Here is a 22311-nt window from a genome sequence, read left to right as displayed (position 1 = left end):
CACCCTGTTTATCTAACTTATACACAGAGCACATCATGATAAGTGCCAGCCCAGACCGAGTTACAAGCTGGAATCAAGACTGCTGGGAGAAACATCAACAACCTCAGATGCAGATGATACCATTCTAATGGCAGAAAGAGAAGAGGAAGAACTAAAGATCCTTTTGATAAGGCTGAAGAAGGAGAGTGAAAAGGCCGGCTTGAAACTCAGTTATTAAAAAAAAACTAAGGTCATGGCATCTGGTCCCAACACTTCATGGCAAACAGAGGGGGGAAAAAGGAAGCAGTGACAGATTCCCTCTTCTTGGGCTCTGAAAGAAGATCACTGCAGATGGTGACTACAGCCATGAAATGAGAAGCAGCAGCTTCCTGGCAGGAAAGGTATGACAAACCTAGACAGTGTGTTACAGAGCAAACTCATCACTTCGCCGAAAAATTAAAAACAGTCAAGACTATGGTCTTTTCGTAGTCATGTACGGATGTAAGAGCTGGACAATAAAGAAGACAGAGCACCAAAAAATTGATGCTTTTGAACTGTGGTGCTGGAGAAGACTCTTGAGAGACCCTTGGAAAGCAAAGAGATCAAACCAGTCAATCTTAAAGGAGGTCGACACTGAATTCTTTTTGGAAGGACTGAAGCTGAAGCTCCAATACTTTTACCTGATGCAAACAGCTGACTCATTGGAAAAGCCCCTGATGCTGGAAAAGACTGAAAGCAGAAGGAGAAGGGGGCAACAGAGAATGAGACGGTTAGATGGCATCACGGATTCAATGGACATGAACTTGGACAAACTGCGGGAGGTGGTCGTGGACAGGGAAGCCTGGCATGCTACAGTCCATGGGGTCTCAAAGAGTGAGACGACTAAACACTTGGCAACGGAACACCACCACCATCCAAGATACACTGAATTAAAAAGCTGATCATATTCTTTATATCTTCCCTCATGTTATAAATATCATTTAAAATAATTTTAGAGATTTAGAATATGTATACTGTAATTACATCACCATTTCTTAAAAATTTAAGCACAGGAAAAGTCTCAAAAACATACCCAAACCATTAGCAAACAGTGGTTTTATGTGGGTCTGACACTGCAGAAAATGTGGGGGTTTTTTTCTCTTTGCTTTTCAGTATTTTTAACTATTATAGACAAAGCAAACATGAAAAAAAATACAGCTCCCCAAGAAGTCAAATAAAATATTCATGTCCCCAAATCAAAACAAACCAAAATAAGTGGCCAGTAACACATGGCCATAAGAAGAGCCCAGGCACAGAACATCACGTGTGGTTCTCTAGAGCCCTGCCCAATAAGCCGAGGCACTAGAGACAGGACCATAAAGGGAGCAGCGCCCTGTGAGCAGCAGTCTGAGCTGTATGGGCGGGGTTCGAGCACCAGCGCCGAGGCCGGTCACACCTGATAAGCGCCTCCCCTCACCCCGGGCTGTTACCTCTCCAGGTTGTAATACTCGAGCCACATGTTGGCGAACTTAGCGTTCCCTCTGGTCATGATGCTGTCCCAGAGCTCTCGCGCTTTCTGCATGTTGTTGCAGAGTCGAGCCTGAACGCATGAACAGACCAAGTTAGGAAAGGACTCGGGCCTGACGACGTCAACACCCGTTACAAAACACACTTCAGACACTGTGCTGAAAACCTCCCACCCCAAATCCGTGCTACTCAGCCGCTCAGATACTGCCAGGCGCCCCGCCCGCCCCCCCCGGGTAACAGCCTGGCCCAGGGACCCGGCCTTTCTACAGCGTCAAGCCTCAGGCTGTCTGCCCATGTTCACCCCGAGAACCACACGAGCGAGCACACAGGCATGGAGGACAGTGCTGGCCAGGCATCTGATTTTATTTTTATCAAGCCTTAACTCTAAGTGTTTCATCCGAAGGCCAAGGCAAGGACAAAAAGACCACCAGGAGCCGACGCTGCCCTTAACCTCTGCGCCTCGGCTGCTGCATCCTTAATGTGGTTTCAGCACAACCATCCCATCCACCAACAACCCGACACCGGACTCCCCTCAGAGAACAGGACACAGGGGCAGAGTCCACGTCTGACTCACCGTGGGGTCCACGATCCAGCAATAATATTCAACTCATCATATCCACTAACTATCATCTGTCTTCCACATTAAGTTTCAAGTCTTTCTAGCACAGGGACAGGGTTTATTTCATCCCCAGCCCACAGTGAAAGGCCTGGCAAACTGCTCACGCCTAGAACACGCTCATCACTGGGCTCCAGAGCGGGAGAGAAGTAACACACGAGTGAGCACCTGGAACGCAGACAGCTGCTGCGCAACCTGGCTGGGAGCCCGGATGCCCCCAGACACCAACAAACACGTGTCGAGCGAGGTAAACAACGCAGAGCCCTGCAGAGCCTAGGTGGTCATCTGGGACCCCGACTCAGCTTCAGCCACGCTATGGGACAAAGGTCCCGCAGAGGTGGGTGAAACTGACAGGTCTGTGAAAACATTTACCTCGATCCGAGCCCAGTTCTGCATGATGAGGCAGCTCGGATCTCCACTTTCACTGAAACCTTCAAGAAGAGTAGTAGACAAAATTAGAAAGTAACCGAGGGACTTCTCCCTGCTGGTCCAGTGGTTATGAATCCACCTTGCAACGCAGTGGACATGGGTTCGATCCCTGGTTGCGGAACTAAGATCCCACATGCTTCAGGGCATCTAAGCCCGAGGTCCACAACTAGAGTCTGTTGTGGACTCAACACGTCATGCAACACAACGTGTTACAACTAAGATCCAACACAGGCAAATGAATAAACATTAAAAGCAAAGAGAATAGCGGAGAGGCAAACCGCCTTGGTATGAAAAGGCCCCACGACCAGAAGAGGAAGCACAGGCAGGCAGGGCAGGAGAATGCACTTACGCTCCTCCACCTCCTGCTTCAGGTACTCCAGGGCGCGGGCAAACGCAGATCGCAGCTCCTCCAGCTCTTTACTCGAGTCTGTGAGAAAGCACAGGGCAGGTTCGACTCTCGGACATCACATACCACGTCTTCTAAGTGCTCTCCAATCCCACACTGACACCCCCTGGGCTCACGCCGGAGACGCCAAATACAACACTGCCCGTTCCTGCCCTAATCACACACGGTGGGTGGGGTGGGGGAGGCAGGCAGACCCAAGACAGAGCACGTCACAGACGGTGCAAAGACAAAGGGGCCAGGGAGCCACGTGGGGCCAGAGCAGAAGGGTCTTCCCCGAGCCGGCAAAAGAACCAAAATCCACCTGCATGCGTAACAAGCACCAGTGGGGCGGCGGGTGGGAGCACGGCGGGGCTCTGGTTGCTCTTTATTTTTTTTTCCGGGAGGGAGGAAGGCAAGGGATCCCATGAGGTGGAGGGTCAATGACTTAAAGGGAACACAGCTGTCCCACGTAAAAAACTATTCAGGGCACACAGAAGGGAGAAAAGAGGCTGAAGAGGTTGGCAGGGGCCAGCGTAAAAGGTAAGGACCATTCCTCTCTCCCTTTAGCATCTGCGGCGTGACTCCCTACAGACTGAAGCGGCTACAACGTCCACCAGAGGCTGGTCTGCACCGCTTGCCCCGTCGTGAGGTACCTGGGCCACTGCCTCATCCCACCAAAAGACAAGCGAAGAAACAGCTCAGTTCCAACAGGAAACACGGGAACTTTAATACCTTGTTTGAAGTCGACCCTTCTCCTCAGGTAATCAAGGTATGCCTGCCAGATCTCCACATAGTCGGTGGCCTGAATGAAGCCAGCGCTGAGAGCTTTCTCAAAGGTCACTAGAGTTGAAGAAAAGGCCAGGATTTGTTGTCAATTCAAAAAGAAGCTAATATAAAATTATCGAGATCATTATAAAAGCCTCTTATAAAATACTTATATGGCTAACAGTAATAACGGGATGCAACGAAGTAAAATGAGCTAGAGAAATATTCAGAAGAAAGGCTACCACAGTGGTGCACAAACTGTGTTCTGCAGAAAGGGCAAGTCCCACAGGGGGCCCTGCGGGAAAGTGCTCCAGGTCAACTGGGCTGGAGAAAAGCCGACGACTCCCAGGAAAATCATGACTAGTAAAACATTAAAAGGTTTTAAGAAGTCAAAAATACAACTAGTTTATCTCTCACTTAGAGCCCTTTTTGTCACTAACACCAAATATTCCAAAATAAACCCCCGGGGAAGGCTGAGTTAATGACTCTGTCACAGCCCAACGTTCTTGACTTGGGACAAAAAGCTTAGACATCTTCCCACAAAAACAATCCGCACCCGAAATCACTCGGTGTTCAACTCCATGTCTCTCCAGGGCCAGGAGGTACCGACTCCACAGGGCAACCGTCCACGGGCAGTTTCGAACAGCGCGACTGTGCGCAGACAAAACCAAGTCCTTTACTTTCAGCTGCCGGTCCTATGATAAAGAATGCCAGGGTCAGCAGAGAAAGTTTCATTCAGACGTCACCATTCACAGACACTCTCAGCAAAACCAACCAATAAAAGAAATTTCCTTAACATGACTGGTGTCTTCAACAAAGAAACCGCCAGGGGTTTGAGGGGAGAACAGAGGTACAGAAAAACCTACAGATCAAAGAGCTTTAAGAGACATCAACCAGTCCTAACGTATGGACTTAGTTGAGATCCTGAGTCAAACCTCTTAATACACATGAACTGAAACAGTTACCATCAAAATGGGATCTCTAGATTTGCTTCAGAATAACATGGAAGGGGGGAATAGGTAAGGAAACAGATAAAAATAGTTAAGATTACAGACCAAATTAGACTAGTGCCATTAGTTAAGTGTTGAAGATGGGTGATGGGTATTTGTCATTTCATTTTACTAATCTGTCTATATGTATTTAATTTTTCCATAATAACATGTTAAAAGAAAAATTAATCTGTTGTAAAGTCCTCGATAGTAAGACTATGCCAACTTTTTTTCAGTTAGTCATCAGTATAAAATAAAACACGAGAACACTTCCTTAGTGAATCAAGCAGAGAGGGGCAGCACACCGCCAACTCCTGGCGCTCTTTCTGATTTTAAGTAGAACCTAAATTGGTAAAAATAAAGTGAGATTAGAACAGGTAGGTTATCTTACTAGGTACTGACTGTAACGGATCCATAAGTCTGGAACAAGGCAGTTCTCAACCAGGGCGCGCTCAAAGATCAACTGAATGCGGGCGGGGTCGCCAATTTTCATCTCAAAATCGATGTACGCTTGATACTCGGCCAGCCTGGGTGCTTCAGCTTGCAGCTGGGGCAAAGGAGAATGGCAGTGAAGTTGCAATGGGCTACGTGACACTGTCAGAGAGCACACACATGTCCATAGTAAACCATGGCGAGAATGGCCACAGCAAGGTAAGGATCACCAATCCCCACTCTCAGAACCTCCGCACATCGGATCTATAAGTCTGACGGACAGAATTTGAGTCCAAAGTGCCACCTCGTGGCAAGAGTTACAGAGGCTCCATAATTCCTTTTCTAAGTCTACTCCTAGATCACAGAGAATTGAAACCACCCTTCAACCAGTAATTGCATGAAAGAGAAATACATGGCCAATGACCACTGCTAGCCATGTTCCGAAACAGATACCACTTTCTTGGCCTACTGAGTGGGGTGAATGCAACCACACCAGAGTGACTTGGTACCCTGGGTCATTTCACGTTTGTCGTTCCAAGTATCAGCTCCTGCCAGAGTACAGGTACACGCAGGAGACAGAAGAGATAATATATGATCAATGTGTACTGATCCAAAGACGTACAGTCAAATTCTTTTTAGACAAAATCCTCTTATTCAATTTATTCTCTCCTCAGCCACTCTGCTGATGGTCAAAACAAAACTCAGCTGGCCAAGGCTTTCATGAATGAGGCTCTTTGTGAAACAGTGGCTCTGTGTTAGTCACTCACTTATGTCCAACTCTTTGCAAACTTCATGGACTGTAGCCCACCAGGCTCCTCTGTCCATGGAATTCCCCAGGCAAGAATCTTAAAATGGGTTGCCATTCTCTTCTCCTGGGAATCTTCCTGACCCAGGGATCAAACCCAGGTCTCCTGCACTGCAGGAAGATTCTTTACCATCTGAGCCACCAGAGAAGCCCCCAGTGAAAGACAACTAAATGCCAATGATCCACATGTGAAAAAGAGAGTGCTCATGTGGGCCAGCAAGAGCACACACATGCTCTGACCTTAGAAAGATGATACTGCAGAGGCTCAGTTTCTACTAAAGAATGACGAAAATCAGTTACCCAGACACACCGTGCCACTGAAAATGGTAGAAAACACTAGACTGAATATTGAAAAAAAAAAAAATCTTGCAAATCAACCAACTGGGAAAGAAACAAGGAATACCACAAACAAAATCTAAATGAGAAGGCGACGGCACCCCACTCCAGTACTCTTGCCTGGAATATCCCATGGACGGAGGAGCCTGGTAAGTTGCAGTCCATGGGGTCGCTAAGAGTCGGACACGACTTGAGCGACTTCACTTTCACTTTTCACTTTCATGCACTGGAGAAGGAAATGGCAACCCACTCCAGTGTTCTTGCTTGGAGAATCCCAGGGACGAGGGAGCCTGGTGGGCTGTCATCTATGGGGTCACATAGAGTTGGACACGACTGAAGTGACTTAGAAGAAGAAGCAGCTAAGGGAAGGCTAAGCTTTTGCCAGTTTAAGAGATAATATTAAGAATTTGATCTTTACAACAATCCCAGGCGGCAGTTATCATTTCAATCCCATCTGACATTTGAGGAAACCAAGTCAGAGGAGTAAAGTCCTAGCCCAGAGCTAAAAGCTGTGTTCTCACTCATCAGCCCATTAAAGATACCAAAAGCAGAGCCAAGAAGTCCAACAAACCTTAAGCAGGATAAATACAAAGAAACCCACACACCTGGCCCTACTGTAACCAAATTGCCGGACATCAAACCAAACCAAAGACATCTTGGGACTTCACTGGTGGTTCAGTGGTTAGGACACTGCTCTTCAAACGCGGGGAAAGAGGGTTTGATCTCTGGTCAGGGAACTAGAATCCTATATGCACAGCAAAAAAATAGAGAAATAAAACAAAAACAAACAAAAGACAATGACATCTTAAAGCTGGCCAGAGAACAAACAAGAATTTCCTTTCAAGAAGCAAGAGTTAAGACAGCTGACTTCTCAGCAGCACAACAGAAGCCAGAAAGATATATTTAACTGCTCAGAGAACAGAACTGTCAGCCTAGAATTCTATATCCTGAGAAACTCTCAAGGAGAACAAAGACCTCTTAAATAAAAACAGAAAATGTGTTACAAGCAAATATCCAAGCACATGACACTAAAGGGTGGACCTGAAGCAAAGGAAAAGTGACTCCAAGTGAAAGATCTAGGATGTGATAGGAGGAAGCAAAGACAGTGGGCAACGTATGCAGTACATGTGGCCACAGGTGCTGCAAAATGCAGCCCAACCGTGACTTGGGGGTCAACTGAAAGATAAGAAACACGAGAAAACAAAAGCACAGGTCTGAGGAGTGGTCAATGAAATAAAAAATATTCTAAGGCCAAGAAAAGGGAATAAAGGCCATTTATAATTAATACTGTGTGTGTATTATTGTCAACACAGAAAATTCCTCCAAATCTGTACATTACCAGTATTGATAAGGACTGAACAAGTTTGATTAAAATATCACTAAAAAATTTCATTTTATATACCCGGAACAAACAGCTAGAACAGAAAATCTTTTAAAAGATATTGATTACAACAGTATCAAAAACACTTAGAAATACATCTAAAAATGTGTTCAAGGCACTGGATAAATTTATAAGACCTCATAGAAAGATAAGACCTAAAGAGCAGAGGCCTATACCATGTTCATGAACTAACACCAAAAAAAGATGTCCTTTTCATCACAGGGGCCTGGGATGCAAAAGTAAGATGTCAAGAGACACCTGGAGTAACAGGCAAGTTTGGCCTTGAAGTACAAAAGGAAGCAGGGCAAAGGTTAACACAGTTTTGCCAAGAGAATGCACCAGTCATAGCAAACACACTCTTCCAACAACACAAGAGATGATTCTACACATGAATTCACCAGATGGTCAATACCAAAATCAGGTTGATTATATTTGCAGCTGAAAATGGAGAAGCTTCATACAATCAGCAAAAACAAGACCTGGAGCTGACTATGGCTCAGACCATGAGCTCCTTATTGCCAAATTCAGACTTAAATTGAAGAAAAGTAGGAAAAACCACTAGGCCATTTAGGTATAAACTAAATCAAACCTCTATACACAAGAAGTGACAAATAGGTTCAAGGATCAGATCTGATAAGACAGAATGCCTGAAGAACTATGGACAGAGGTTCGTAAAATTGTATAGGAGGCAGTGATCAAAACCATCCCCAAGAAAAACAAAGGCAAAATGGTTCTCTGAAGAAGTCTTACAAATAGCAGAAAAAAGGAGAGAGGAAAAGGCAAAGGAGAAAAGATAAATCCATCTGAATGCAGCGTTCCAAAGAACAGCAAGGACAGAAGAAAGCCCTCCTAAGTGAACAATGCAAAGAAAGAGAGAAAACAAAAGGGAAAGACTAGAGATCTCTTCAAGAAAATCAGATGCCAAAGGAACATTTCATGCAAAGATGGGCACAATAAAAACATTATGGACCGGACAGAAGCCGAAGATACTAAGAAGAGGCGGCAAGAACTGTACAAATAGGTCTTAATGACCAGACAACCACAATGCTATGATCACTCACCTAGAGCAAGATATCCTAGGGTGTGAAGTCAAGTAGGCCTTAGGAAGTATTACTGCAAACAAAGCTAGTGGAAGTGACGGAATTCCAGCTGAGCTACTTAAACTCCTAAAAGACGCTGCTGTTGAAGTGCTGCACTCAATATGCCCAACAAATTTGAAAAACTCAGCAGTAGCCACAGGACTGGAAAAAGTCAGTTTTCATTTCAATCCCAAAGAAGAGCAATGCCAAAGAATGTTCAAACTACCACTGCATTCATTTCACATGCTAGCAAGGTAATGCTAAAAATCCTTCAAGCTAGGCTTCAACAGAACGTGAACTGAGAACTTTCAGATGTTCAAGCTGGATTTAGAAAAGGCAGAGGAGCCAGAGATCAAATTGCCAACATCTGCTGGATCATAGAAAAAACAAAGGAATTCCAGAGAAACATCTACTTCTGTTTCGATGACTATGCTAAAGCCTTTGACTGTGTGAACCACAACAAACTGTGGAAAATCAAGAGATGGGAATACCAGACTACCTTACCTGCCTCCTGAGAGACCTGGATGCAGGTCAAGAAGCAACAGTCAGAATCAGACATAGAACAACAGACTGGTTCAAAATTAGGAAAGGAGTACGTCAAGGTTGTATATTGTCACCTTGTTTGTTTAATGTATATGCAGAGTACATCATGCAGAATGCTGGCCTGGAGAAAAAGCAAGCTGGAATCAAGACTGCCGGGAGAAATATCAGTAACCGCAGATCTGCAGAAAACACCACCCTAATGGCAGAAAGTGAAGAGGGGCTAAAGAGTCTTAATGAAGGTGAAAAGGAGAGTGAAAAAGCTGGCTTAAAGCTCAACATTCAAAAAACTAAGACCATGGCATCCAGTCCCATCACTTCATGTCAAATAGATGGAGAAACAATGGAAACAGTGACATACTTTATTTTTGGGGGCTCCAAAATCACTGAAGATGGTGACTACAGCCATGAAATTAAGACACACTTGCTCCTTGAAAGAAAAGCTATGACAAACCTAGACAGCATATTAAAAAGCAGAGATATCACTTTGCTGACAAAGCTCCTTATAGTTAAAGCTATGGTTTTTTCAATAGCCATATACAGATGGGATAGTTGGACCAGAAAGAAGGCTGAGCACCAAAGAATTGACACTTTCAAACTGTGATGCTGGAGAACACTCTTGAGAGTCCCTTGGACAGCAAGAAGATCAAAGCAGTCTATCCTAATAGAAATCAACCTTGAATATTCAATGGAAGGACTGATGCTGAAGCTCCAATACTTTGGCCACCTGATTCGAAGAGCCAACTCATTGGAAATAATCCTGATGATGGGAAAGACTGAAGACGGGAGGAGAAGCAGGCGACAGAGGATGAGATGGTTGGATGGCACCATCAACTCAATGGACATAAGTCTACACAAACCCCAGGGGATAGTGAAGGACAGGGAAGCCTGGAGTGCTGCAGTCCATGGGGTCACAAAGAGTCGGACACGACTGAGTGACTAAACAACAACAACATACATGTTCATAGATTGGAAGATTCAATATTTAAAAGATGCAAATTCTTCCCCAAATTCATCTACAGATTCAATGCAATTCCAATCAAAAATTCAAAGGAATCCCCTGGTGGTCCAATGGTTAGGACTCTATACTCTCACTGCTAAGGGTCCGAGTTCCATCCCTGGTCAGGGAACTAAGAACCTACATGCCGCATAGTGTGGCCAAATAAAAAAAAAAACAGTAACTATACTATCATTAAGTAGAAACTGAAAAACCGATTCTCATCCTTAACGGAAGCATTAACAGCTCAAGAAAGCCAAGGCCCTCTAGAAGAGGAGCAGCACGAATGGGACTCATGCTACCGAAGATCAAAACTTAACTGTAAAACCATCACATCATCACAACAGTGTAACATGAACCAGTGGGGTGGAACAAAGAGCCCACAAATAGACCCACACAGAAATGGACAGCTAATCCCTGACAGGCATGGGACAACACGCGAGTGAGGGCGGGGGAGAATCATCAAAGTCAGCAATGAACAACTGTTTTGCTACATAAAAAACAAAGTTAGCCCCCACCTCAGACCATGCCCAAAGATCCATTCCAGATGAAAGCTGAAAAACAAACAACAAAACTATAAATTTTCAGAAGAAAAACAAGAGCTAAGTCGATTAGTATCCCCAGAGTACGGAGAGAATTCTTAATCACAAATTCTAAGGGAAAGAATGATAAATCCAATTACATTAAAATTAAGAACTGCTCACTGGGCTTCCCTGGTGGCTCTGTGGTAAAGAATCCGCCTGCCAATGCGGGAGGTGTGGGCTGGATCCCTGGTCTGGAAAGATCGTACATGCCCAGGAGCAACTAAGCCTGCGAGACACAGCTACTGAGCCTGCGCCCTCGAGCTGGGAGCCACGGCTACTGAGCCACGCGGCCTAGAGCCTGTGCCCGCAACGAGGGAAGCCACCACAATGAGAAGCCCACGCACCGCAACCAGAGAAAAGCCCATGCAGCAACAAAGACCCAGCACAGCCAAAAATAAGTAAAATTACTTAAAAAAAAAACAAAACTAGTCATCAAAACATGCCACTGCGGGGAAGGGGGGGGGGGGTGGGATGGCAACAACAAGCCACCAACTTGGGAGGAAGAAATTGCAATACATGCAACCAAAAGTATGCATTAAGACCCAGGACACCCAGATATCAGAAAAAATGTGACAAACCAAAAGAAAAATGAGGCAAAGATTTTAACAGCTACTTCAAAGGTTTTTTTCAAAAAGGAAATCTGAGGTTTGAAAAGACACTCAACTTCATTAGTAATGAAAGGGAAATGCAAATTTAAACTGTACTTTCAAATTCATGAAGACTGGCTAAAATGTATGTCAACATCCCAGCTGGCGCGCAATGAGAACGCTGACACCGCCGGCAGAAGCAGCGACTGACAGCCTGGAAACAGCTCAGCTCTGCCTCAGGGCCCAGCACTTCCTTCCACTGTGATACATGTTCCTCAACAACTCCTCCATATGTGCCTACAGAAACCCTTCTTCACGTGTACCAAGAGATACGTCTGAGAATCATCGGAACAATTCTCCTCCTCCTAGCAAGACACTAGATACAACCCAACTGCCTATGAACAGGACAGTTTATACACAGACAACTTTACAGCAGTGAAAACAAATGGACTGTAACTACACTTACCAATGTGAGTAAAACTCAAACACATCTTGAATGAAAGAAAATATACAGCCTGATTCCATTGTACAAAAGCTCAAAAACAAGCAAAATTAAACTATACATTAAGGATACGTTCATAGGGTGTAAAACTATAAAGAAGAGCAAGGGGATGATGATCACAAGTCAGGAAAGTGGTCGCCTCTCGGGAGGGGCGGGGAAGCAACTGGAGAGGGCACAGAGGAGACTCCTAAGGGACTGGCAACGCGCTATTTCTTAACCTGGGTGGCGGGCACATGGACGTTCACCCTATTATCAGGATGTAAAGTGAATGTACACATTTATCCACCCTACACATTTCATGACAAACAAAGATCCTGTTTTACTCACAACTGTTGACTTAGGGAAAGCTGGGAGACAGACATTTAATGTAAAAGGGGCCACACTCACCAGGGCTTCCTCGTAGGGTTTGTATTTCTCCAGCTGCTGCAGGGCTTTGTTGTAGCTCTGAATTACTGACTCTGGAATGGGGTCTTCAGACCATTCCTCATACTCTGCAAACGTTGCTTCCATATCTATTGAGAGATGGAGTCAGTCTTGTGGGTCTGACAGTTGGGTTTTATCAACTCAAACACAGAGTAAACTCTGAGACAGGTGCCCCGGGCCCCTCCCGCATCTCTGGCCATGGGCTCTTACTGACTGAACCCTGAGCTCTTCTGCTGAGCCCTGAATTGGCCCCAGACTCTATCCTGAAGAACCATCCTGGGCAGCCCTACCAGCTAATCCAACCATCAGAAAATGAAACTAACAGCAAGGCTATAACCACACTTACCTACTGCTTCCTATGTTCTAATACTTCACATCCATTATCTCATTCAATCCTCACAATTCTGCAAGGGAGGTTCTACCGTGATTCCCACAATGCAGTTGAGGAAACACAAGCAGAGGGTCACATCACCCGGCCACAGTCAATGGCAGAGAGAGGCTCTGAACCCAGGCAGTCTTCTGGCTCAAGTTCACGCTCACTCACCATGCTGCACTCTCTCACACTGGTATGTGAGGTGAAATGTACAAGCCAGCTCCGCTCTGGCCTTTTCTGCTTGTCATCAAGGATTCAACTGGAGAGCCACTTTATAATTTGTCAAATCAAACCCAAATAAACCAGGAAGTAAAAAGAGAAGTAACACCTGGGTTCAGAGGTTCCGAAGCTGTGCGGTGCATAACCGCATCCAGGGAACACGCAAGACGGTGGCCTCGAGCTCCTCCCACGCTTGGGAAAGTCCTCTCAGTGCTTCTTGCGTTCAAAAAAGGAGGTTTGGCTTGCCAAAGTATGTTCACACGAAAAAGAATCTTTCCCAACCCCCAAAAATTCAGACAGAGCTACTCCAATCAACTGTGCTCATGAACCAAATCACCTCCACAGAAGACGTAACGTAAGCCCACGTCAAATATCCACCCTGTAATGGAGGTTTCTTCTGAAGAGAAGATGCTTATGACAGAACTCTCATTCCCCCAGAAAACACAGGGGGTCAGCTTCCCTAGTCCTCTCAGAGACCCTGTCTCTGCCCACCCCCGCACCATGTCTTAACATGGGAAACTGGGAGTCCCGCCTCTGACCTCACAACTCTCCTGAGCGTTAACAATCCAAGATACATTTTCACCCAGGGCCTTGTCAACAGTGACGCTGTCCAATAAGAAAACAAACGCCAGCCACGTCTGCCTCACGAGATGCTGGGGAAGGCCTAATCATAACACGCCCCAAAGCGCCGACTGCTGACGGGGCAGTTTCTCTTACCGTAGAGTGGGATCGCCAGCTGTCGCCGGAAGAGACTGTGGACTTTCTCCAGCTGTGAATCAAAGGTTTGTTCCCAGTCAGAAGGGGAAAGGAAGCCAGCCATGGGCTAAAGAAGCAAACCCGTAGTAAATGACAAACTTTGGTTCTGCCTACTTCAAAACTTATTTCAGCACATTTTTAGCTCACACTAAAAAAAATTCATAGGACCCCTTATACATGAAGTATTATGCCAAACGTTGTAAGAGGCTCAAATGTCAATGTTATCTCTACCAACTGATGGTGATGGGGAGAGCAAGAAGGAATCTAAGAAATGGACCCAAATGACTATCATGAGATAGGACAGAGGCATCTCAAGTATCAAAGGCTCGTGGCTTGCTTCAGGCTGGTTTTTAGGGCTGTCTGCAGCTATCCAGGGAGGAAGTTAGGAAAGACTCCTAGAGGAGCTGGCATTGGGACACGTCTGCAGGCTCTCCGGAACTAATGAGACAGAAACGGACTCCCGGATGAATGAACAGCATGAATCAAAGCACAGAGGCAGAAACTGCAGGAATACTGAGGGGAGTGCAGGACCAGAGTCCACATGGGGTCACGACTGACACGTGTCAGCCAGAGGCTCTGCCCCGGCACCTCAGGGAGGGTGGGGGGCAGGCATCACTGCACGTTCTTCAACAGGGACTCAGTCCAGAAGGGCCTGGGCTCTTGTAATCATGATGATCCAAGTAATACAGGGCTCCACCGCGTACCAACAACAGTGTGGTCACACACGTAGTGGGAGAGACACTGGGCGTGGGCTCTCAAATTCTATAAATCATAGTCTAGTCTAAAAACTGCAATTATGATGAGGTCAAATCTCCCATAGTCACTATGGGACACGCTCTATATATACAGTGTACGAAGATAACCAAGTCACCCCTTCAAAACTATATATATTACATATAACTTATATTTATATTAACATATTTATATTTTAATACAAATTATATTTTTATATTACATTAGTAGATAACATGTATATATTAACATAATCTATATTTCTATATTATACTAATATAATATTAATACATAATTTGGGGGGGTGACTTGGTTATCCTTGTACATTCACCTGGAACCATAACTAAAACAGCAGTATTTTTAAACACTACGAAAAGCCTGTAGGGCATCTGCTTTTTAGTCAAGGAAGACATTCCTGCTATTCCACAAAGATACTTCATTTTATTTACTTTACTGCCCACACACCAAGGGATGGGCAAAGACCGTTTTGTTAATTGTGTTCTTCCGAGACCACTAACAAAGACTGGTAAGCGGCTGATCGAAGGCAAGCACTGGGTACTCACCCGGGCAGCTTCCACGATGGCACTTTCAAACTCCCGGTATGCCTCCCAGATGGCAAGTCCCTTGGTCATGTGTAACCCGACGGACGAGAGGGCCCTTTCAAACACAGAGCGGACTTTCTCAAGACCACCTTTCTGACCAATCCCGCCGACTGAGTACTGGCCGTACTCTAGCCAAATGTTAGGACCTAAAAATGAGAAGTATATTTAGGATAGGAAATGCCCAAATGTCAAAACTTTTGTTCTGATGCAAACAGAAGAAATGAGCCCACTGACAAAGTGCTCATTCATAAAGAGAACAGCATCACTGACAGGCACCCCAGGTCACCTGTATCAACACTGCAGCCTGAGAAGGAAGTCCACCTAACGTTCCTACCAAGTATCGTCAGAGAGACCTGACTATGTAAGCAGTACATGCCAGGTGGCAATACGTAATCTTATGACTGGTTATAAAGCGGATTTATTAAAATTGAAGGAACCCTTAACAGATTTCAAAGAATATAATTAGAAATATGAATGATTTTTCTGAAAGATTGCAAAGCCTAGACTGTTCCAACTTTTAAATCTTGATTCATTTTTAAGCCTTCTGATTGAAATGAAAAAAAAATTTTTTTTAAATACCAATCCTGTTACCAAAGATTCTAAATCTCTAAAACACAAGAGACCTGGCTGCCTTGTTTCTTTCCCTCTTTAATAAACTTTCTATATGCTCACTCCTGCAGCTTTAAAACTAATGAATTAAACTCTTGATAAATGCATTGTTTTTTACTAAATACATTTTGCCTATTAAGTCATTTTTCAGAGATCTGAAAATAAGTTGATGCTTATACACTAATCTTGGAAAATAAAAATTCTAAAAGATAAAGCTAACATGAGAATTCCTGCATGTTTTCCTGAGGCTTGCTTTTTCAATGAAATAAATCTATTTCAAAGAATTTAGCTAAAGTTTGTCAGCTGCTCTGTTTTCCCTCACCAGCACAGAGCTGCCACGTGGGCTACGGAATACAAAATGAAATGAACGAGCTCTTGAAGCAGAATCCTCCCTTAGTGAGGGTTAGTCAGGTTTACAGGAGGGTCTACACTTCTCACAAGGGGAAATGCCCACACAGGGAGTGAGGACAATTAGACAGGGAAAAGGGATATTTAATTAACAATGGGGACTTTTTTTAAACACTTTTTTAAAAACATTTTGTCCACAGCATTGTCTGATACAGTCCTCAGTGTCTGCCGAGAAAATATTTTAGAGACTTATATACCATCAAACTGGATTTAAAGAGAGAGAAAGCGTTCACACTTCACTTTCACTGTTAAGACCAACAGACAAGGCAGATCTCCATGGTGATGGATGATTCTGTAGCTCGAGGCAGTGGTGAAATAAATATCACAAAACTATTCGCACACATTGTATGTACCAAGGTCCATTTCCTTGAGTTTGTACTGCAGTCATGGGGTTTCCCTGGCGGCTCAGTGGAAAAGAATCTGCCTACAGTGCAGGAGACGCAGGTTCGATACCTGGGTTGGGAAGATCCCCTGGAGGAGAGCATAACAACCCACTCTAGTATTCTTGACTGGAGAATCCCATGGACAGAGGAGCCTGGTGGGCTGCAGTCCATGGGGTCGCAAAGGGTGGGACGACTGAAGTGACTGAGCACGCATGTACTACAGCCATAAGATACTGGGGGATACTGGATCAAGAAACTACACAAGACCTCTCTAAGGGTGGGACACGACTGAAGTGACTGAGCACGCATGTACTACAGCCATAAGATACTGGGGGATACTGGATCAAGAAACTACACAAGACCTCTCTGTACCATCTTCGCAAACTCCTATAAATCCATAATAATTTCAAAATTTTTAAAGTTTTTTAGTATTGGGGGAAATCAAGCATCCTGTCCAAAGCTTCTAAAATTCCATTCAATACATAAAAGGTAACCTTTGCTGCTGCTGCTGCTGCTGCTAAGTCGCTGCTAAGACTCTGTGCGACCCCAGAGACGGCAGCCCACCAGGCTCCCCCGTCCCTGGTATCCTCCAGGCAAGAACACTGCAGTGGGTTGCCATTTTCTTCTCCAATGCATGAAAGTGAAAGTGAAGACGCTCAGTCGTATCCGACTCTCAGCGACCCCATGGACTGCAGCCTACCAGGCTCCTCTGTCCATGGGATTTGCCAGGCAAGAGTACTGGAGTGGGTTGCCATAGTCACCTGGAAATAGCAGCTAAGTTCTCCCTGGAGATAAATGCTGGGGGCAAGTCTATTCACCTCCTCCCTTCATCTGTTTCTTCCACATGTATTGTGAAACCAAAAGCCTCAACTGAAAACCACAGACAGTGATAATAATAACCGCACTCCAGTCTTTCCCACTGCTTTTTGAAGGACCTTCCTGGGGGCAGCGCCTCACGGTGTGGTCCCAGCAACCGAGAGGGACACGAGAGGGACACGAGAGGAGCCTGCCAGACACGCTTGGGCCGGCCCGCAGGGGACTCACAGATATAATCCTTCACCGCTCTCTCGAAGAGGTCGTACACGTGCTCCCGGTCCAGGCCGTCCATGGCCATGCTGATCTCGTCGTGCAGCCACTCCAGCCAGAGCTCTGCAAGACACCCGCGCCCTGCATCACTGCCCATCCCCCAGCCCCGCCCAAAGTCGTGTGCTGATGCACCTCTAGGCATCAGCATACAAAGGTTTCGTCTGCCCCATACACCCTGGCCCAGTTCACAGAAATTCAGTTCTTACAACCTGCACTAAGCACACACGAGGCTGACGCTTCCAAGTAAGAGCAGATCACTGAAGTCATAATATCCCTCCAGCTACGGGGCAGTTTATATTCTGCAAAGTACTTACACACTTTCTCTTTCAATATCTATCAAAATCCTGAGAGGCAGGCAACAGTAACATTAGTAACAATGGCATCTATCCAAGAATTCATGACACGCCGAGCACGTGTTAAGCGAGGCACACAGAATGCCTTGTGTGCAGAAACTACTGTTACCCCATCATACTGCTGGGAACACTGAGCCTCAGGACGCTTATATGATGGTCTTAATGTCACAAAGCCAGAAAGACATCTGAAAGGCAATCGATTTCAGCTTCGACACTCCACAGTCATGCTTTGTGGGAGGGAAAGGGGGACAGAGCTGGATCTAGGATCTGTGTTAACTCACTTGTCCCTAAAAGATCGATTACATATACTCATGGAGATTTAACTACAAAGATGCTTGGCATAATCACATTTCATAAGCCAAGTTAAGAAGAAATAACTTAAATGCCCAACTACTGTGGAACAAATAAGGTATGAAACATTTAAATTAAACCTGCCTATGAAAGTGTAACTATACTATAGTTACAATTATCCGTTTCTGAGAGAACAGATTATATACATAAATACCAGAATGGGAAGCAGAAAGGGAATGGGGAAATTTTAATTATATAGAAATATTTTATCATAACATTACGATAAAGAAATCAAGATTTGAATTGTGGACTTGGTATTGCATGACCACAACTATGTTTAGCAAAATCCTAGAAGATGATAAACTAAAAGTCGCTGACTTTGGATGGATTTTCTTCCTTCCACTACACTTATCCCGAATTTTTTATAAGGAGCATGTCCCACTTTCAGCACGGGAAAAAAGACCCTTCAATTCTCTGTGTTTATGAAAGTGGCTCAACTGCGGAAGCGCTACCTTCGGTCAAAGGGAAGATCTCGCTCATCTTCTGGCGTGCCATCCTCACTTTGGTCAGCTCCCCTTCCAGCCGGAGCAACCGGATCAGGTCCACGTGGCAGTTGTAGTCATAGACGTTGATAGACAGCTGGAAGGAAAAGGAACACAGGTGGAAATTCAGAATGCGATCATCAAATAACTCAGCTTCTGTCACCACTGGCAAAAGCGCACGCCTGCTACAAGCACAAAATACGTGTTTTCTGGAAGAGACACAAAAACAGCAAGGCAACACTTCCCTCAGGAAGATGGAGAAAAACATACAGGAGACTTTTTTTTTCTTACCACACCACTCGGCATGTGTGATCTTACTTCCCTGACCAGGGATTGAACCTGGGCCCCTGGCAGAGTCCTAACCACTGGACCGCCAGGGAATTCTGAGAGACTTTTTAAAATAAATGTAACACTCGGAGCCTAGTGGGCTGCCGTCTCTGGGGTCGCACAGAGTCGGACATGACTGAAGCGACTTAGCAGCAGCAGCAACACTCCTTCACATCTGTTACAGGCCCCAGAACACACTTGGTTCTCCCAGAAATACAGGCAACAGGCTAACGAAACAAACACAGTGTGACCTGAGGCAAGTCACTCACTTTTCTAAGCTTCCATTCTCTCATCTGTAAAATGGGATACCCCGCCAGATGGTGAGAATTCTGAAAGGTAATTCAGTATCACACCGCAGCACATGCCAGGGACATGTAATTAAGAGCGCTTTCCTTTTACTGAACAAACAAATGAAAACCCACCAGGAGAAACAAGAATGATGACAGACTAGTACCAGGTGAAGCTGAGTGACAGGCACAAAATGAGTCATTTCAAACTTTTCAAACTAGAAGCTAATAAATTAAGATCACTGCTTCCAAAGGTACTGGACATCTGAAACAAAGGAAAACTAAAGGAATCTGTCACTAGCAGGCTTTTACTCTTAAACAGCTAAAGGAACCTCTTCAAAGAGAAGGAAAATGGTAAGAGAAATCTTGGAGCATCAGGAAGGAAGAAAGAGCAGAAATACAGGTAAGCACAAGTGAACCTTCTCGACTCTTCTAAATTGTATGCGATAACGGAAATAATTTTAAGACTATCTGATACCCAAAACAATGACAAAGGAAAAATGGTAAAGAGACCTAAATGGGAGGAACATTTCAACACTTTACTCAGGGATAAAACACAGATACCATGTAAATGAAATACACTGAAATACTCAAAGCAACTACTAAGAAACTATATAGACCAAGACTCTAAACCTTCATATGAGTAACCAACCTGGAATCCACAGAATGTTCAGGTAACCCACACAAAGGTGAGGAGAGAGAACCCTGAGAACAAGAAACACAGGAAACAAACAGAAAAGAATAATGTCGGGCTTTAGACCTAATATATCAGTTCAGTTCAGTTGCTCAGTCGTGTCTGACTCTTTGTGACCCCATGAATGGCAGCACGCCAGGCCTCCCTGTCCATCACCAACCCCCGGAGTTCACCCAGACTCACATCCATCGAGTCAGTGATGCCATCCAGCCACCTCATCCTCTGTCGTCCCCTTCTCCTCCTGCCCCCAATCCCTCCCAGCATCAGAGTCTTTTCCAATGAGTCAACTCTTCGCATGAGGTGGCCAAAGTACTGGAGTTTCAGCTTCAGCATCATTCCTTCCAAAGAAATCCCAGGGCTGATCTCCTTCAGAACGGACTGGTTGGATCTCCTCGCAGTCCAAGGGACTCTCAAGAGTCTTCTCCAACACCACAGTTCAAAAGCATCAATTCTTCGGTGCTCAGCCTTCTTCACAGTCCAACTCTCACATCCATACATGACCACTGGAAAAACCACAGCCTTGACTAGATGGACCTTTGTTGGCAAAGTAATGTCTCTGCTTTTGAATATGCTATCTAGGTTGGTCATAACTTTCCTTCCAAGGAGTAAGCGTCTTTTAATTTCATGGCTGCAGTCACCATCTGCAGTGATTTTGGAGGAAAGAGTGAATGTCGACATTCACTCTTGCCATCTCCTGTTTGACCACTTCCAATTTGACTTGATTCATGGACCTGACATTCCAGGTTCCTATGCAATATTGCTCTTTACAGCATCGGACCTTGCTTCTGTCACCAGTCACATCCACAACTGGGTATTGTTTTTGCTTTGGCTCCATCCCTTCATTCTTTCTGGAGTTATTTCTCCACTGATCTCCAGTAGTATATTGGGCACCTACTGACCTGGGGAGTTCCTCTTTCAGTATCCTATCATTTTGCCTTTTCATACTGTTCATGGGGTTGTCAAGGTAAGAATACTGAAGTGGTTTGCCATTCCCTTCTCCAGTGGACCACATTCTGTCAGATCTCTCCACCATGACCCGCCCGTCTTGGGTGGCCCCAAGGGCATGGCTTAGTTTCACTGAGTTAGACCAGGCTGCGGTCCTAGTGTGATTAAATTGACTAGTTTTCTGTGATTATGGTCTCAGCATGTCTGCCCTCTGATGTTTCAGTAATTTGCATGTCAGGTGGTCTGGTATTCCCATCTCTTTCAGAATTTTCCACAGTTTATTGTGATCCACACAGTCAAAGGCTTTGGCATAGTCAATAAAGCAGAAATAGATGTTTTTCTGGAACTCTCTTGCTTTTTCGATGATCCAGCGGATATTGGTAATTTGATCTCTGGTTCCTCTGCCTTTTCTTTACTGAGCCCATCTTCGCATGAAATGTTCCCTTAGTATCTCTAATTTTCTTGAAAAGATCTCTAGTCCTTCCCATTCTGTTGTTTTCCTCTATTTCTCTGCATTGATTGCTGAGGAAGGCTTTCTTATCTCCTCTTGCTATTCTTTGATAATATATCAATAATTACCTTTAAAGGACCTGGTCTAAACACGCTAATTAAAAGGCAGAGAATAGCAGAGTGAATAAAAACACAACCTACCTGAATGCTGATTACAAGAAACTCACTTCAAATTCAAGTAAAAGGATGGGGGGCTTCCCTGGTGGCTCAGTGGTTAAAAAAAAAAAAAAAAAAAAGTCCACCTGCCAATGCAGGAGACGTGACTTTGAGCCCTGACCCAGGAAGATCCCACACACTGCACAACCAAGCCCGTTGCTGAGCCTGTGCTCTAGAGCCCGGGCAGCCACAGCTGCTGAGTGCTCCTGCTGCAATTACTGAAACCCACGTGCCCCAGGGCCTGTGTCCACGACAAGAGAAGCCACCGCAATGAGAAGCCCACACACCACATTAGAGAGCAGCCTCCACTCACCACAACTGGAGAAAAGCCTGCAGAGCAACAAAGACCCAGCACAGCTAGAAATAAATAAGCAAATAAAAGTATACAAGGTAGAAGGATGGGGAAAGATCCAGCATGCGACAAACAAAAAGGAGCAGAAGTGGCTATATTAATATCACATAAAGTAGACGTTAGAGCAAAGAAAATGATCAGAGATAAAACAGGACATTACGTAATGATGAAAGGATCAACCCACCAGGAAGACAAAACAATCCCAAACGTGCAGGCACCGAACAACAGAATCTCAAAATAGAGAAAGCAAAAACTGATACAGCTAAAAGAAGACACAGACATAGCCACCGTTACACTGGGAATCAGCAGCCCCCACTCAGAAACTAAAAGAACTATCAGATTATCAGCAAG

At 44.9% G+C, this 22311-nt stretch overlaps 1 protein-coding gene across 4 annotated transcripts in view; it reads right to left on the bottom strand.

The window, feature by feature from the left end:
* Positions 1-22311, bottom strand: part of SART3 (spliceosome associated factor 3, U4/U6 recycling protein) — a 41118-nt gene that overhangs the window by 11648 nt on the left and 7159 nt on the right. The window contains exons 2-12 of one of the 4 annotated variants that reach the window (XM_086348469.1): positions 18660-18786; positions 17462-17566; positions 14979-15163; positions 13645-13750; positions 12300-12424; positions 5061-5263; positions 4237-4375; positions 3648-3755; positions 2880-2957; positions 2474-2532; positions 1449-1558 (exon numbers count right to left, since the gene is read on the bottom strand). In XM_086348469.1, the coding sequence (XP_086204595.1) occupies positions 1449-1558; positions 2474-2532; positions 2880-2957; positions 3648-3755; positions 4237-4375; positions 5061-5162 (596 nt within the window). In that variant the 5' untranslated portion in view covers positions 5163-5263; positions 12300-12424; positions 13645-13750; ... (1 more) ...; positions 17462-17566; positions 18660-18786. The remainder of the gene's footprint in view (positions 1-1448; positions 1559-2473; positions 2533-2879; positions 2958-3647; positions 3756-4236; positions 4376-5060; positions 5264-12299; positions 12425-13644; positions 13751-14978; positions 15164-17461; positions 17567-18659; positions 18787-22311) is intronic. The other 3 variants (XM_086348466.1, XM_086348468.1, XM_086348467.1) reach the window with 3 other exon arrangements.

The sequence above is a fragment of the Bos grunniens genome, chromosome 17, assembly GCF_055505025.1.
Source record: "Bos grunniens cultivar Pamir isolate PY7600 chromosome 17, Bosgru_T2T1.0, whole genome shotgun sequence".
NCBI classification, from domain to species: domain Eukaryota; kingdom Metazoa; phylum Chordata; class Mammalia; order Artiodactyla; family Bovidae; genus Bos; species Bos grunniens.
This window is presented reverse-complemented; position numbering and strand designations above follow the sequence as displayed.